The 16883-nt window shown below is 40.8% G+C and overlaps 1 protein-coding gene across 11 annotated transcripts in view; it reads left to right on the top strand.

The window, feature by feature from the left end:
* LOC100123674 overlaps positions 1 to 16883 on the top strand; it is a 248220-nt gene that overhangs the window by 169883 nt on the left and 61454 nt on the right. For all 11 annotated transcript variants that reach the window (XM_031930805.2, XM_031930806.2, XM_031930807.2 and 8 more), the window contains one exon: positions 12818 to 12927. In XM_031930805.2, the coding sequence (XP_031786665.1) occupies positions 12818 to 12927 (110 nt within the window). The remainder of the gene's footprint in view (positions 1 to 12817; positions 12928 to 16883) is intronic.

Below are 16883 nucleotides of genomic sequence, written 5' to 3'. Positions count from 1 at the left end.
TTTATCAGTTTTATACTTCTTTTTCTTATTTATTACCTTTTTATCTTTATTAATATTCTTCTCAAGCGCATTTTTCACATCTTTAATCGGTTCATTATGTATATCTGCTTTAGTTATTATTTGGTTCGTATTTTCTTTACTTTCTTTTAATTTTTGTGCTCTCGTAATGACGTTTGTATCTAATGACAATATAGGGTTTCTTGACAATGCATCTGCATTGGAATTTAATTTTCCAGGTTTATAAATAATTTCATAATCGTACTCTCCTAGTTTGAATCTCCATTTCTGTACTCTTGTGTTAAGATTTGCGGATTTAAACCAAAGCAATGGCTTATGATCCGTAATAATGTTGAATTTTCTACCTAACACATAAGGTCTAAATGTTGTTACACCGTGTATCATAGCTAAAGCCTCTTTTTCATAAACTTCATAATTTAATTCTGAACCTCTCAATACTCTGGATGTATATGCTATTGGTTTATCTTTGCCTATTTCTCCTTGGGATAAAACACTACCAACTGCATATCCTGAAGCGTCGCAAGTTATATTAAAAATCTTTGTAAAATCAGGAAATTGTAACAGTGGTGCCGAGCAAAGAAGTTCCTTTAGATTATCAAACGCTTGCTGTGCTTTCTCATTCCATTCGAATTTTTCTCCTTTTTGCAGTAATTTGGTCAACGGTTTTGCTATTTTAGCGAAATCTTTTATAAATCTTCTGTAATATCCCGCTAAACCTAAAAATTGACGTATATTTTTCACTGCTTTAGGCGTAGGAAAATGCTTAACAGCCTCTACTTTCTTTGGATCGGGTTGAAGTCCATCTTTGTTAATTTTGTGTCCTAAATAAGTCACTTCTTGTTTTAAAATTTCGCATTTATCTGGTTGTAATTTAAGGTTTGCTTCGCGTAATCTTTCCATAACTTCATTAAAAAGAGTCTCATGTTCTTCTAACGATTTTGCATAAATAACTATATCATCTATATATACATATACTCCTTTTCCAATCAAATCTCCTAGAATTATCATCATGAGGCGTTGATATTCTGCTGCAGCATTACGTAGGCCAAACGGCATCCTAACAAATTCGAAATGTCCTAACTGGTTTGAAAATGCAGTTTTTGCTGCATCTTCTGGATCCATCATGATTTGGTGAAATCCTGAGAAGCAATCTAAGGTTGTAAAATACTTCGCACCTTGTAATTGATCGAAAATATCGGTAATATTTGGAATAGGATACGCATCAGGAATAGTTTTCTCATTTAATGGCCGAAAATCGAGTACTATTCGCCATCTTGGCTTTCCATCTGGTCCTGGTTTTTTTGGTACGACCCACAATGCTGTATTATAAGGTGACTTTGAAGGTCGAATTATTCCTCTTCTTAATAAATCTTTAATCTGAATTTCAATTTCTTCCTTTAATATATGCGGTAATCTATATTGTTTTGTACATACTGGATAGTCATCTATTGTATTAATTTTATGTTTAAGTATATTCGTTCCTTCTAAAATATCACCTTCTAAATACACTCTATCCGCATGTTTTGTTATTAATCTATTTAACTGTTCATATTCCTTAGCATTTAATCCATTAGTATTAATCAAACTTTTAATTTTTGTAATTCTGTCATCTACACTTAAATCTTCATTACTATACTCTTGTTCGTCTTCTAAAACAATTGAAAATATATTTATGTGCTTTCGTGCTAAATCTATAACTTCTGTAGCTTCCTTGTCATCTATATTCTTTATGTTTACGACCAATTTTAATCCCTTTATTTTATCTTTATTCTTTACTTTTCTATTATTAACTTTATCAATCGGTTTTTTACTCTTTGCATAATTTTGTTTACTATTCTTAATTCTTGCTTTATTATTCTTGCTAATTTTTAATTTTTCTTCATTTTCTTTTTGATCCGGTATATTTTCGTTTAATATATTAATTAAATTCACTTCTATAGTATTCCTACGTTCTTCTATTCCTAATTCGTCTAATAAATTCTCGTTAGTCGTTTCGAAGTAAAGTAACTCTCCTAAATTAGAATGTTCATTCATATAATAATCTTCTATTTTATAGCCATCATAAGGATCATACTTGGTTTTTAATGAATCTGAATCTGAGTCTCTAAGTAATAAATCTAGCCTTTTGCCCAAATTCGAGCTTATATCTGTTTCTGAATTAGAAATTGAAATTATGTCTGAATCAGGATCAGGATTTGAATTTAAATCTGAGTCAGAGTTTAAGTCGGAATCTACACTTAAATCTATGTCTAAACCTCTAATTATTTCTTTAATTACATTATCTGACACATCTTTGCGATGATCATCATCATTTTTAATATGTCTCCTTTTTAACGGTGCATATTTTTCTCTAATATTTAAACTCCTTTTACCGAAATTTATTATACTATTGGATTTAACGAAAAAATCTACTCCTAAAATTCCTTCAGCGGGAATTGGAAAATCATTTTTAACAATATGAACCTTATGGTCTATTTCAAAAATTTCTAAAATGGTTGATCCCATAGTGGGAGAAATATTGCCATCAATACCTCTTAAATAAATGATATCATTCCGATCGATTAAATTTTCTTCCGGAAGCATATTTTCTTTAATTAAAGTTCCTTCAGCTCCCGTGTCTATTAAAAATTGCGAAACTTCCATATCCGATGAATAAATATCTATATACGGTAAATTATTTATAATATTTGAATTTTCTAAATTAATAATTATTTCTCGAGTTTCACTTTCTTTCGCTAGTTGTTTAAATTTAAATAAAATACCGTTTACAGAAAAATGATTTGAATCGAAATCTACAATGCATTTATTTTCAAAAAGAAATTGACTACTTAATATGCCCTCAAACGGTGCTTGAAAATCATCGTCTACTACGCAAAACTGAGTTAATTTATTAAAAACTTTAAATTCAACAAATCCTAATGAATTGATAGTGCTTTCCGATATTCCTTTTAATAAAATATTTTTCGAGTTAAAAATCTCAATATTCTCTGGTACCTGACTGATTTTAATTATATTCCTTTGTGCCCCAGAATCTATCATAAATTTAATAAATTGTTCAAAGCTATTATCGTTATAATTTATACTAACATAAGGTATCAAAGAATTTCTAACAACTGTTGACTCTATTTTGTTAACTCTTTCAAAAACTCCTTCTCGTCTTGGTCTAACGCTGAGCGCTTTTTTGATTCGGCTTCCTGTTTCGCGCTCTGCTTCAGGATACCATTGCCGTTTCCCTGATTATGGCTAGTTTGATATTTTTTAACCCTACACTCTTCTTCCGAGTGTCCTAAACGTTTACAATGATTGCAGAATTTATTTGTATTAACCTTACAATTCGCTGCTGTGTGACCTCTAAAATTGCATTTCTGACATTTAGGTAGCTGTTTGGATTCATTTTGACTTGATTCTCGTTGGTTACATTTATTCGCAGGATGTCCTGGTGTATCACATATTTGACAAATCATGATTGGAACTTGACGTTTACAAGTTTTGGCTGTGTGCCCTATCAGTTCACAAATTTGACATTTTTCAAAACTACGCTGGTCTAAACTCCTGCATTTTTTTGCACTATGACCTATTCTTTCACATAACTGACATTTTTCTTTACTTTGATTTTGATTATTTGGACAATTCCTAGCAATATGACCCGGATTTTTACACAAATAGCAATTAAAACTCGAATTTCCTTTAACATTACACTGTTCCGTCTCATGCCCGTCTTTTTTACAAATTTTACAAAAGCTAATCCTTCTCGTATCTTTAATTTTCGTATTAAATCCATTTCTTAATAATCTTTGCGCTTCAAAAGCTCTTTCGGCTGTTATCGCATTTTTTACTATATCAGTTAAACCTTCAGCTACTTCTAATCTTCTTTCTATTTCGGGCAATAAACCTCTTTTAAAACATTCTACAACATTCGTCTCAACTTCAGTCTTAAAAGCTGCGGACACTGCTCCGTCTAATAATTTTTTTGCGTCAAGGATTCTTTTACCTATCTCTCTTAATCTATTCGCGAATGTTATCACCTTTTCACTTTCTCTCTGATATTCATTACCTAGTTCACCCTGTAATTGATGAATCGATTTTGTCTGTCCAAATATACTTTTTAAAAAATCGCCTAATGCATCTACCGTTTCAAAATTCTGCCCATAAATCGCTTTTCTCGCTTCTCCAACTATTTTGCTTCTAAGAAGTTTTACTAAGTTTTTCACGGATGCTGCCTCTACCATTTCTTTTGCTTCTTCGCAACCTTCTATAAAATAACTTACCGGTATATTACTACCATCGAATTCAGGCACGATCTTAAGCGCATCTTTTAAAGGTACCGTAGCTGCCGCCATTTCTATTTCTGGTTCCTCGTCTAACAAGTCTATACTATTATTTCGCAAATCCTGATTTCGATTGCCTGCCTCAACTACAGTTTTATCTCCTGTCAAATCTATAATTTTATCTCCTGTCAAATCTAAGCTTTCTGAATTTAATGTATTATCGTGTGATGTTGCCGAATCAAATGCCTCTGATGTGTCCGACTCAGACGACTCTAGTTCCTGTTTTTTAAATTGTTCAAATTTATCTACGTACTCTTTTAACTTAGGATCTTTACTCGCGGAGCTTCTAGTTACACGTTTATCTTCTTCCCTTTTTCCGCTCATAAGCTAAGTTTTATTTGAAATATTATAAAATTTTATATAATGCACACCAAATTTGAATGGTGCTTTTAATCAAAACGAATTTTAAAATATAAAAAATATCAATAATTTATTAATTCAACAAATTGTATTTTTTTGAAATATTAAACAAAATTTTTAAACAAATTATTTCAATACACTCTCATATCCCCCTTGCCTAAGTTTTCACTTATAGGTATCAAAGGTCTAAAAAAAAATATGTTTAAACTTTTATTAACAAATTATTATTTATTATTAACAAATTTAATCGTAAAATAAAATCTTAATATTCATTTAAAATTTTCCTTTTAAAGGTCGTTCATTAAATATTTATTGTTAAAATTCTTTTTATTTAATTATTTAAAGTTAAATTGTTAATAATAATTCGATTATTTATTTATACTCAAATCAAAATTTAAACTATACGTTTATATATAAAATGTCCGTTAAAATACTGTATTTTATTAATTATTTCAATTCATCAACCCCCTTTTCTTTTAATAAATAAACTTCTACTACAAGACAAGATCTTTTCAAAATTTCAAATTCAAATTGCGCGGTAAATTTCGAGTGCATTAGATGGCAGCACTGCAGCGTTTCGAGTTCGACTGCAGCCACTCGATAGTGACGCTATCTCCAAGCCGATGCTACTTAGGCTATGCTTGTATTAGAAGAAAAGCGTCTATGAAAATTTAGAAATTGATTTATCTAACAATTGGAAAAAATAGGAGACGTTTTTAGTGTATACATACATACACATTTGTCTATTCTAAATCACTCTCAACCATATCGAAATTTCAAAAGACCGTATATTCAAAATATTATTTAATCAAAAAGAAAAATTTTAAATTTTTTTTTTTTTTTTTTTTAAATGAATAATAATATACTTCGATATTGAATAATAATCACTTTAATTTTTTCTTAAATTTCGTATTTAACATAAAACATTCGTTACAATTATCTATTAATTCAAATAAGCATTTCTTACAAAATTTATTCTTAACTCTTTTCACCTTTTTTGGAGAAGGTGGCAAAGGTATTTCGCTAACTTGAACTATAACACTTTGAATACTAGCCTCTGACATCGGTGGTGGAGGAGCTGGCATATATACTGCGGCAATAAGCTCTAGCTTTTTCTGCCTCAGTCTATTCTTTTTCCCTTTCCTAGTTCTTTTAATGACTCGATTTTCCATAAATAAAAACAAAGATTTTCCTATCAGTCTAACCTTTTTCGCTTTTAAAATAAATTAACATGCAGATAATTCCTTACTCTTAAACAAACATTCAAAGGCTATGTGTACTGCCCCACGTTGGGCGCCAAGAAAAAGAGCATGTAACATCCAACGATGCTACAGCGCTTATTTAATATAAATTACACCTTTAGCCTGCACTTTCGTGCAATAGCTGGGTGCTTTGAATGCTTGTAAAAAAAAAAAGAATAGAAATGAAAAGAAATCTTCTAGAAAATAACCCGGACTTACTCGGATTTAAGTTCTAGATGAGTGAGAGAGGGATAAATGACCCGGTGTTATCGGTTCATTTATCCAAGCGATAGTTTTAGGAACGATTTTAGAGAAGTTAGGACAGTTAATAAATATTTTACTTACTTTTTCTTTCTGCTGTTCACCTGGACCTCGTTGAAGGAAGGTTTTGTCACAAAATAAAAACACTACAAATTCTATTTGATTTTAGGTTATATATTAATAAGACAAAAAATGGAAAATATGCGACTTAGCGCAAAAACTAACACTACGCGTACTAAGCGCGTAAAAAAAACTATTCTATCGCGTACAAGCGCGTTTTCTGTCTACCGCGTACGAGCGCGTGATTCTATCTTTTCGCGTACAAACGCGAAACTAACCGTGCTGACTGAGAGCCGGGACCGGAGTGATCTTGAAACTGAAGTTCAGCAGCACGAAGGGCCTAGAATCCTCCCTCCTCGATGTTGTTGGGGTCTCGTTCCGCCTAGATGCCGAAAATTAGCGAGTGAGAGAAGCCGTTATATTTCAGCTTTCCCTCACTTACGCCGATTTTCCGCATCTCTCCTCCTCCTATGTATCGTAGGTCAGGCCCTTCGGTCCGCCTACGCCCTCTCCTCTACAACCGTGGTTCACGCGAATACCGTTGCTAACGCGCACGCCAATTTGTGTCGAATTTTCCAAGCATTCTGTTTATTGTAAATGAAGGTTAAATGAAATTTTATGTGAAATAATCAATGTTAAAATGTTAGTGCTTGTAAAATTCTCTACAAACCGATACCAAATAATTATACTTAAACTTAAAAGTAAAGCCTTTATGCGCATTATTCTTAAGAAAAATTATTATGAATTTATTATTGAATTTACTAATGAAAATTATACATTTTATCTGTCCGCAGCCTCAATATTTAATTTAACTACTTTATTATTCTTAGTATTTAATAAATTTACAATGCATCGTTATAACAATCGTAGCTTCACACCGACCGACTATTATAACTCTGCCAAATAATATACCTTACTGTAACAATCGTAGCTTCACACCGACCGATTATTACAATAAAATATAAGACAGAAATAAACAAATAGACATTTGATCCATTCATAAATTATGCACAAGAAGCGAACTGTATAAATCGAAAAATATACAGTTTAGTGCCAAATAATAAATAAATAGATCGCGTTATCAGTTTGTTGTTTGAAAAATTATAATTATACTACAAGCTGCAAACAAACTATGCATTTATATATAGATATATATACTTATATAGAACTATCCCACCAAATCTATTGCTAAAAGCGAACGTATGCAATTCAAAAAAAAAAAAAATGCATAGTTTATACAATAGCCTGATGTAAAAGAATTCTAAATAAATATTTCGAATTTTAACAAAATAAGTTTTCATACTTTGACAAAAAGCGGAAAATTCCGGGATCAGTACACAGCTGCAAGCGTGCGTACTTTCCGAAACTGTCCCTGCAATAAAAAAGAAATTGTCCGAGCCTCGTAGGCTGTCTTAATTACGGTCGCTCTAGACGCTGCCGATAGCTTGAGCAAACGCAGCTGCTCGTCATAAAATTGCGCTCGGTCCGACGCCCCGAAAATTTTCTCCTGCCGACTAATGCGCAGAAAAACTTTACTATCGCTATTCTAATGCATCCGCTGATGCCTCGCGTCGATGCGCGCAGCTCAAGAGATTTACGATAGGGATATCTGTCCCTCGCTTTCTCTCTTCAGGCCCGCATTTTCGGATCTATTTTGAAAATGCGTCACGTACGCATTTATGCATTTAAAAAAAAATATAAAATTTTAAGATTTTGAAAAAATTGGAAAAATCGCACGACGTGACAGCAGCGCGCATCTCTCTCAGAAAAGAATCCCAGCGCGGGACTTTGCCGTCGGAGTAGAGACTCGCGAAACAAAGAGGGGCCAGCCAGCTACCGTTCCCGCAGAACTTGTCTCCGCGAACTGCCGCCCGGAATATACATGAAAATAGGAACGTGCGCCCCGTGTGCCTCAAACTAGCTTACCGCGTGCGCCGGCAATTTTCCGGGCTAACCCCGCAGGGAATCGTAAAATTTATGCCGGCGTTTCGCGAGCTTTATGCCTGCGCCTGGCTCTCTCTCTCTCTCTCTCTCTCTCTCTCTCTCTCTCTCTCTCTCTCCACCTACTTCTTCCTTCTTTCGCCACCTTGCACATATACTCGCGCTCGGGAATGTTGTGCGCGTATTATATCTGGCTTCTTTTGGCAGGCTCTCGGTGTGTTGCGACCGTTTTGCTCTTTTATTAGGCAGAGCCGACGCCGAGCGAGAGCTGATTGTAGCCTGCTTTGAAGATTGTTTTGCTTGTATGAACTAAGAGGAAATTTTAAAAGTTAATAAGAGTAGCCTCAGGTGCAGTTATAGCATAAGAGGCCCAAATAGCAAGCCTATTTACGCGTGGTTGACACACATCTATAAGTACATTCTGAGCTCACATTTGGTTGAGGGAAGCCACCTAGCCACCTAGCTTCGCTGGGCAGAAGCTATAGAGACCTAAAAGGGTTTAGCTATTGTTTAATTTTTAAATTGGACACAGTCCACACATTTTTCCAACGCAAATCACACACTTCTTCAGAACCCATACCGCACGTAACCGCAAGACGACAAAGCCCAAAGAACCGAGCGTACACAGCTTCCAGTCCACAGGAATCGTTAAAGCACTTACTCATACAGCGCGTCGCGCGTATAAATTAAAGGAAAACCTATACCATCACGCGCCGGCAGCAAGAAGCCGAGCAAAAAAAGCCGCGAGAGCCACTCAAGACGATTAATCAGAGCGAATACCCGAACGCGCACTTTCCTATACACACACAGACACGTATAAGTACAGTATACATCTATGGAAAGTCGCGCACGCGTAATCGGCTTAAAAGTACATTTATTACTCAACGCTGCTCTATACACTCTCCCGTCGTTACTCTCTAAACAGAAAGAGCGAGCGTGAAAAAGGATGACTAGAAAGAGAGAGAGAGAGAACTTTAAAAGCGCATATAGACACGAGCGAAGGGCAAGCCGCGAAGCGTCGGAAAGTAGCAAAGCCGCTGTTTACCGGAGGCCTCAGGATGACCTATTAAAACTGCTGGCGAATGTGCGCCGTGGAAGAGAGAGAGAGAGAGAGAGAGAGAGAGAGCGAGGGAGAAAAAAAAACAACAACGACGCGTCGAAAACTTTCCGCAGCATTAATCGCCGTCCCTCTTTTCCTACGGGGAAATTTCTCCACATCGGTGCAGTACAAGTCGTCGTGTGTTCGGAACTGGCTTGTTTTTAAAAAGACCGCGAAACTTTCCCGCGGCGCTTCTACAGCTAATGAGCGACGACGAAAGCTCTAATCGCTCTTTTTACCCCGTCGAGAAGTTCTGGCGAGAATATAACCGCTAGACGTTGTACGGGGCTTCCGAAATTGAAAAATGGTTGTTACAGCAGCGTCGCAAGTTCCTCGACATCTAATTCAACCGTCGTCAAGTCGCAGATCCTAATTGATATTTAAAAGCCAGTAATCGTCCAATTAGCCTCGGCGTGTTTACCCTCGCTGAAAACCCAGCAGCTCTGGTACCGACCCATAGAGCTTGACAATCAATTTCGGTTTCTAGGTCTCTCTCCCTCGCACACAACGTTATAATCCGCGTCGATCGCGCTACTCGCAATCCACGTGCGCAAGAGGCATTGTACACACGCGTACACGTCAGTGCACGATCAGATTTAACGATAACGCCACATAATTAGACTCCGCCGCTAATTCCCCGCTACCAATCAAGCCTACGACGCAGCTAGCCCAACGCTGGACGCGCGCGCGAGCGAGGCATTATCAACACTGCGGTAATTACCGGACGAAATTACCTATTCTCCGATCGCTCTCCTCGTCGCTCTTATCGTCGGGAGCTTGAGATTACGGCCGGGGCTGTTTTATCCTCTCGCAAGCACAGCTACATATCTCGAGGCAAGATTCGCGCTTTATGATAAAATATCCAAGACACAGCGTGCTGTGCCTTGTTCCCCCCCCCCCCCCTATAACTTCAGCCGCTTCGTGAATGTGCTTTATTAAGCGCGCCGCTCGTGTACGACGCCACTTACGGCATAATTGAATTATAAACGCATCTCCGAACCTAATCCTCGCGTTGCGGTTGACACTAGCTCGGGCGAGAGAGAACAGTGCGCCGAGATCGAGAAATTGGAATTCGCAATTATGCGCAATTATCGCGCACGACTACACGCCGAGTAGTCTCGTTATGATCGGCTGCAGCCTCGTCATGTCGCGCGAGCGCCTCCTGCGGTCCCAAGTATGCGCCGCGTCGTAGCTCTCTGGAGAGATACCTCGGAATTGCTGGATCGTCGTCGTCGTCCTCGTCGCAGAGATGGATAGATAGAGCTTAATTGCCTGGAGCGTCGCACTGATGTATCCCTCGGAGTGTGTGCATGTCCTTTTCTTCCTCGACGTTTTACATGATTAATCTCTCGCTTTGTTCGATATACCAATCACCGATATACGACTCGAGGCTCGACTGAATTTATACAAAAACAGCAGCAGAATTGGGACTAGCTGCGAGGAAAATTAAACAAAAACACGCATACAACCGAGCGAGTAAATATACGAAACTCGTCATTTTTCCCCGTCGTCGCAAGCTCTCTCCCCTCGGCGCGAGTAAAAACTGTCCTCGACATACCAGCAGCCTCTCCTCGTCGTTGTCCCTCTCTCGCACACACACGCGCGCTATTTACGCATGATGTAGCGTGTCGGCGCGGAAGTTTTACGGATCTTTTATGTGCGCTACTGCTGCTGCTGCTGTTTTTCCGAGCCTGCATTTTACGGAGAAGACAATAAAAATACCACTCGTTTTTAATGCTTCCGTGAAAATTTTCTACCTACCTCCGCGGAATTCCTTGCGCCTCACACTACCAGAACATATTTCCTCTCTTATGCTTTGTCTCTGCATTATTCGCACGGCTTCTTTTTCTAGAGAGAGAAAATATATAATTCGCGCGAATTCGAATTGTTCGTATACCTATACACATACACGCGTTAGCACGGCGAGCACTTATCGCGCCATCAGACGCAGGGAGAGAGAGAGCAATTTCATCCGTCGTGAGCTACACACGCCTAGCATCTCGGAATTCCAGTTCCGCGCCTCCTACATTCGAACTCTCTCGTGTACACGCGAGCTTACGTACGTAGCTTCGTCTGTGCGCAGCTCCGCCTCCACCGCATTCACAATAATTAATTAGCGAACTTGCGGCGCGCAGGTGCCTCGCGGATGAGGCATTGCTTAGTTCGCCTTGGAATATATATATATATATATATATATATATATATATATATATATATATATATATATATATATATATATATATATATGTGTATGTGTGCGTGTATGTGTGTATACCTTCGAGTAGTTCCACGCGAGCGATGAACGTTCCGAGGAGTACACTCGTGTCTTCAATTAGAATTTTGCGATGATCCGTGTGTGCTGCGATAAACTGGGTCAAACGCGGAGGAGAAATATTCATTCGATTCAGTGCTATGAAGCTGTATTCGCACGATCGAAGAACAATCAATTACAAAAAGAAGCCGTACGACTTTCACGCGCCTCTCTGTAATGCGATTTTCGTCCTCATCCGGCATAATAATTCGCGCGAGTCAACCGGGGCTGCAGCGGCGAGCTCGTTCCTCAAAGTCAGCTTTCGCGAAAAGCATCCGTTATCGTCGGCCGGTATAACTGCGCAATGGATCGACGTCGTCGGCAAGCCGCTCGACCATTAACAAGTCCTCCTACTCCAGCTTCTATCTATATATGTATATACATGAGACTCGACGTATAAGAAACAGCAGCCGCTCTGCGGCTCGATCAATCTTCCATAAGTCGAAGTCTCGCGGGCTTTTGACTATCTTCGCTCTCGAGCTTTATTTTTCAGTTTTTAGTGCTATTTACCGAGAGAGTAAGGCTCTGATTTATTTCAGAGAGCCTCGGAATGGATTTTCTTTGTTTCGGCATAATTGGTGCCAGCGCTGGGATATGCGCGAGTGATCGACGCGCATTGTGCGCGACTCGTCGGTAATTAGCAATTTGCAAGAATCGAATGTTGATGTAAACTAATGCGCGATCGACAGGTGGCTGTCGATAAGCTGCCAGCGAGGCTATACAAAAGCGTCTTATCATTGCGCGTCTCGTATTTCCCTAGTCTGCATCCTCGTTACTGTATGTATACCGTTTGGAGGAAAAAAGCAGCTTCGTTAGCGAACTTTCTCAGGAACGCGAGTAGTCGAAAATTCTTCGAGTCTAATTTGCTGAAGCTTTGACGATTTATTAGCATCAGTGCCTCGACGGCTAATTAAGCTCTGCATTTTTTCAAGGGTTGTTTGCTACTGCGCTGGTGAAACGTTTTTTCTAAGCTCCAGCGTTTAATCCATTGAAAAAAGTTTCGTCGAGAGCACGCTGCATATTAGTTTTTTAAAAAGTGTGTCAAGCGCTGTAAACGACGTTATTACAGCGCAGCGAGCAGAGCTTGCGATCGATGCGCCCCCTCAATCTCATTAAAAGCGTTGCGTACTCGCGAGAGATTCAAGCTTTACAACTAATACGATAATATTACATGCATTTGTTAATCTTGATGTTCCAGGTAGCGGCGAAGAATCGAGGCCGGGCGTCGGTGACCCCAGCAAGTTGGGCGTGAAAAAGCCGAGACCCAAGGCTTCCTCGCCTAACCGACAGGGGCCCCAGCAGTGTCAGGTATACATTTTTGATATTCTCCACCTCTCAACGTGCCAAAAATCATAGCGCGCCCGTACTCTCGTTCGAGCGAGAGTTTGCAAGCTCGAATTCAGCGGACCTCGGAAATTCACGCGCGACGAGTAGTAACGCTCGGCGTACAGGCAGCCGAGCGTTCATAGGCAAGCGTCACGGGAAAAAAACCAAACGCGACGAACGAAAAAAGCCAGTGAGAGAGAGAGAGAGAGAGAGAGAGAGAGAGACATCACGGAGCGAAAGAAGGCTGAAATTAATTTTCCAGCCGGCACGCTTCGACGAGCGGTTTCAAAAATGCGCGGGAAAGCTTCTCTCGCATTGGTCACTAACGAGTCTGACCCACTTGCCGTTTATCTCAAAAATCTTGAGAGAGAAAGAGAACTAACTGGCTTTTTTGGAAGCGAGCTTTCGGTCGATCGAAGCGTTAGGCATTAGTTTATTTCGCGGCAGAAGTAGAAAATCCACGCAAACGAGCATCAGCGTCGAATCTCGAATGCATGCGCGGCACTGCTCAGCCGCACCGCTGAAGCCCGTGGATGTATGCACGCAGTGAGGTTTGAGGTTTCTCTAACGACGCCTTCACAGGTGGCTGTGTGCGGGGGAGGGAAAGACTGCTGAATATTCATCCCCGCGCGCTCCCTTACATGCTCGTACGCCCACCAGTGTCTCCCTCTACCTCTACCTCTTCTTCGTGTTTAGAAACTGCTAATGCTCGCTTTGCGGAGGTATGAGCGTCGTCGGGGATCTCTCGATAGCTGATGTCGTGTAGTCGCGTTATTAAAAGACTAGGCTGTATCTAATGTAACCCCCGAAGACAAGACCCGTTGGTGTTTCGAGTTTTCGAATCATTCGATATCGCTCTGCTCTGAGAAAAAGCTCGTCCATTTCCGCAAGTCGCTCGTAAATCCGCGTAGCTCTCACGCGCTCGGCTTCTTTCGCGACCTTAATTACCCGCCACGGTCTGTTTTGACAAACGGCTTTTTCCTCCTGTCGCCGCCGCAGTTACGTTTTCTTGCGCAGCTTTCGCTCGAAAAACTTCTTACCCTCCCCGGATGTGTATGCGCATACCGTCAGTATCAAAGCGGCGGGTGGCCGACGTAGCGCGGCTAATTGAAATTAACTGGCCGATTCGCGGAGGGGGAATAAGGTCGACGAACTCGATTAGCCGGTACTCGATTAATCCCTGAAATCGGTAAATGAGCTCGAGAAAAGGAGGAAAACAACGACGGAAGACAAAGTATAGAGGCCTGCGACGACACACGGCAGGACAAAAGATAAACGAGAGGGACGAGTAGTAGTAGCCCCGTAATATCCCGTGACGTATCGAAGGCAAAAAGGCCCACGTCGATTACCGCGCAGCTAGCGCTTCGTCTCTCGGTTTTCCGATATCGCCTCTCTCCTCGAGCTATCACGCTACACTGGCTCCCTCACTCTGTATATAAGGCATCGCAGTATGTGTGTATGTGTGTGTATCCCGAGTCTCGATCTCCTCTCGGAACAACGAGGACAGAGATCAAAGCGCGATCACGACGCGACGTCCGCTTCGGGTCGTTAAGTTAATTAATTGACCGACGTCGGACGGTGTCGCACGTTAGTCTCTCTCTCTCTCTCTCTCTCTCTCTCTCTCTCTCTCTCTCTCTCTCTCTCTCTCTCTCTCTCTCTCTCTCTCTCTCTCTCTCTCTCTCTCTCTCTCTCTCTCTCTCTCTCTCTCTCTCTCTCCCTCTCTCTCTCTCTCTCTCGGCTATAGTCTGTGTGACGCTCGTATACGCCCCATATATGGAAGAAGAGCCGAGAGCGAGATGGCGAAGATAAAGACACGTGCACGGATGGAGTGTGTATACTGTATACGAAGTGGGGGTGTGTTTGTAGAATATACTTGGGCAAAGCACGAGTCATCTTGTATCCAATTTATGATGGAAATTCAGAATTCCACCTGTTAACTATTGTACGCCGCTCTCTCTCTCTCTCGGCGAACTATCGCCAAAGTGTCCGATTATTAAAGTTATATAGCTAAGAGAGAGAGAGAGAGAGAGAGAGAGAGAGAGAGAGAGAGAGAGAGAGAGAGAGAGAGAGAGGATGCTCTGTTTAATTAAATTCCAATAAGCTCCCGCTCTCTCTTGAGCAAGTTTCGAGCTTTGCCTCTCTCCTCCTGAGTTAATTAATCCCTGTGTATATACGGATATGCCTCGAAAACCAGCCATGGACGCTGTGCCGGGTGTAAGAGAATGAAAAAGAGAGACTCACCGGTCGAGATTAATTTTCAGCTTGATAATAGCCGCATAAAAATACAATCGCGCAAGCTCAGCTTAGAGGGTGAAACGGTCGCGCGTTAGTTTGACGCCGGCTGACACTATCCTTAATTAACCAAACTTCTCGGCAAGTTAGATGCAACATCGTCGTCGGCTCTGCGGTGACCGCGTGCGCGCAATCGCGGCTCCACCAGCGTGATTTCCAGTCCAATTTATTATTAGACGACAGTTGGCCGCGAGCTTGCGCTGAGATTTCCACCAAACGTGCAAACTCTTCCTCTATATATAGTTTATTTTTCAATGTTGTACACGTGTGCTGTATCGATCCATCAGCAGCACGACGCTGAGGAATGCGTCGCTTTGAAATTCAGATCGAACACATCCACACACACAGGCTCAAGAAAGAAGCTTCTTCTTCGCGCACTTTGACATACATCACGTTCTTTGATACAAGCGACATTCTCTCTACCCTGTGTTTCGATACTCTTCCTTTATCGGCTGTGGAACGCTCGCGCGTGCATCGATCTCGTATTACAAATTCCAGAGGTGACGCGCATCGCCTGAACTCGCGCTTGCAGCTGGGAAGACGAGAACGGACAGGTCGCTGCTGTGTTGTGGGTGGAGAGACGCGAAAGAAAACAGCGTCAAAGCGACACTGCTCTTGAATTTCGTTTACTGCTGTGTAGATACACGGAAATCGAAGGGTGGTTGTGTTACGCGTTGAAAAAAGGTAACGAATAGCCCGGTAAAGTTAGAAATTGACACAGCCATGCGGCAGTCGATATAGTGTCAAAGGACTAGAGGGAGAGAGAGTAATGATGTTTGTCTAGCTCTCGAACGGAGGCCACGACGACGTAGAGAGAGGATGTAAGCAGCAGGGGATTTGGGTTTTGGCACGACGACGACTGCGCGAACGACACGCGACGCCTCTGCAGTAGCAGCTGTAAATTGAATCTCCTCCCCGTGTGTGTGTATACGTGTACGTATACGTAAACGGCAGAGGCCAGAGTCGCTGCATCTGCTCGAGTTCCTTAGAAGAGTTAAGCTGCGCAAATTAGATTTTCTGCTTAGGAGGGCTCTTCCCCAGCAGCAGCAGTGTGTCAAACGCGTATACATATACGGTCTTCGTCAGCTCATCCTAACGATCCTTTGTCAAAACAGCTGCTCTGCATCGCCGTATCTTTGATCACTCATAATTTCGAAATCAATTTCCTCGATCCGCGCTGGAGCTTTTCGATTATACAACCGGCGAGCTTGCGATGAAAATCATAATATTTGCCCCGACCAGGAGCTTTCTTAATACACTTTCTTCGCTCGATATCAGATTCTCTAGCTCCGATTTTTTCATCTCCGATTCAACGCCTACGCCTCTGACTCTTCCACGCGCGTGTGTGTGCGGGAGTGAAAATTGCGGAAACTGCGAGACTTTTCCGATAATGAAAGCTCGAAAGTTGGCCGAGGAGCGAGAAAAGTGCGCAACGGCGGCAGGTGCAGCGCTGAAAATTAATTTCATGTACATCTGGGCGCGCAACTCAAGGAGTCGAGAGCCAGTCGCGTGGAAAAGCTCGTCAACCATACCGATCTCCTCACGCTCGACTGGCTGCAGTAGCTTATCGTCTCGTAATATTTAACTCACTCTTTGGGCGAAATCTTCGCATCGGAATTTTCGCGTTTAATAATAAAATCGTTCGT

This window comes from Nasonia vitripennis, chromosome 4, assembly GCF_009193385.2.
Source record: "Nasonia vitripennis strain AsymCx chromosome 4, Nvit_psr_1.1, whole genome shotgun sequence".
Classification (NCBI taxonomy): Eukaryota; Metazoa; Arthropoda; class Insecta; order Hymenoptera; family Pteromalidae; genus Nasonia; species Nasonia vitripennis.
This window is presented reverse-complemented; position numbering and strand designations above follow the sequence as displayed.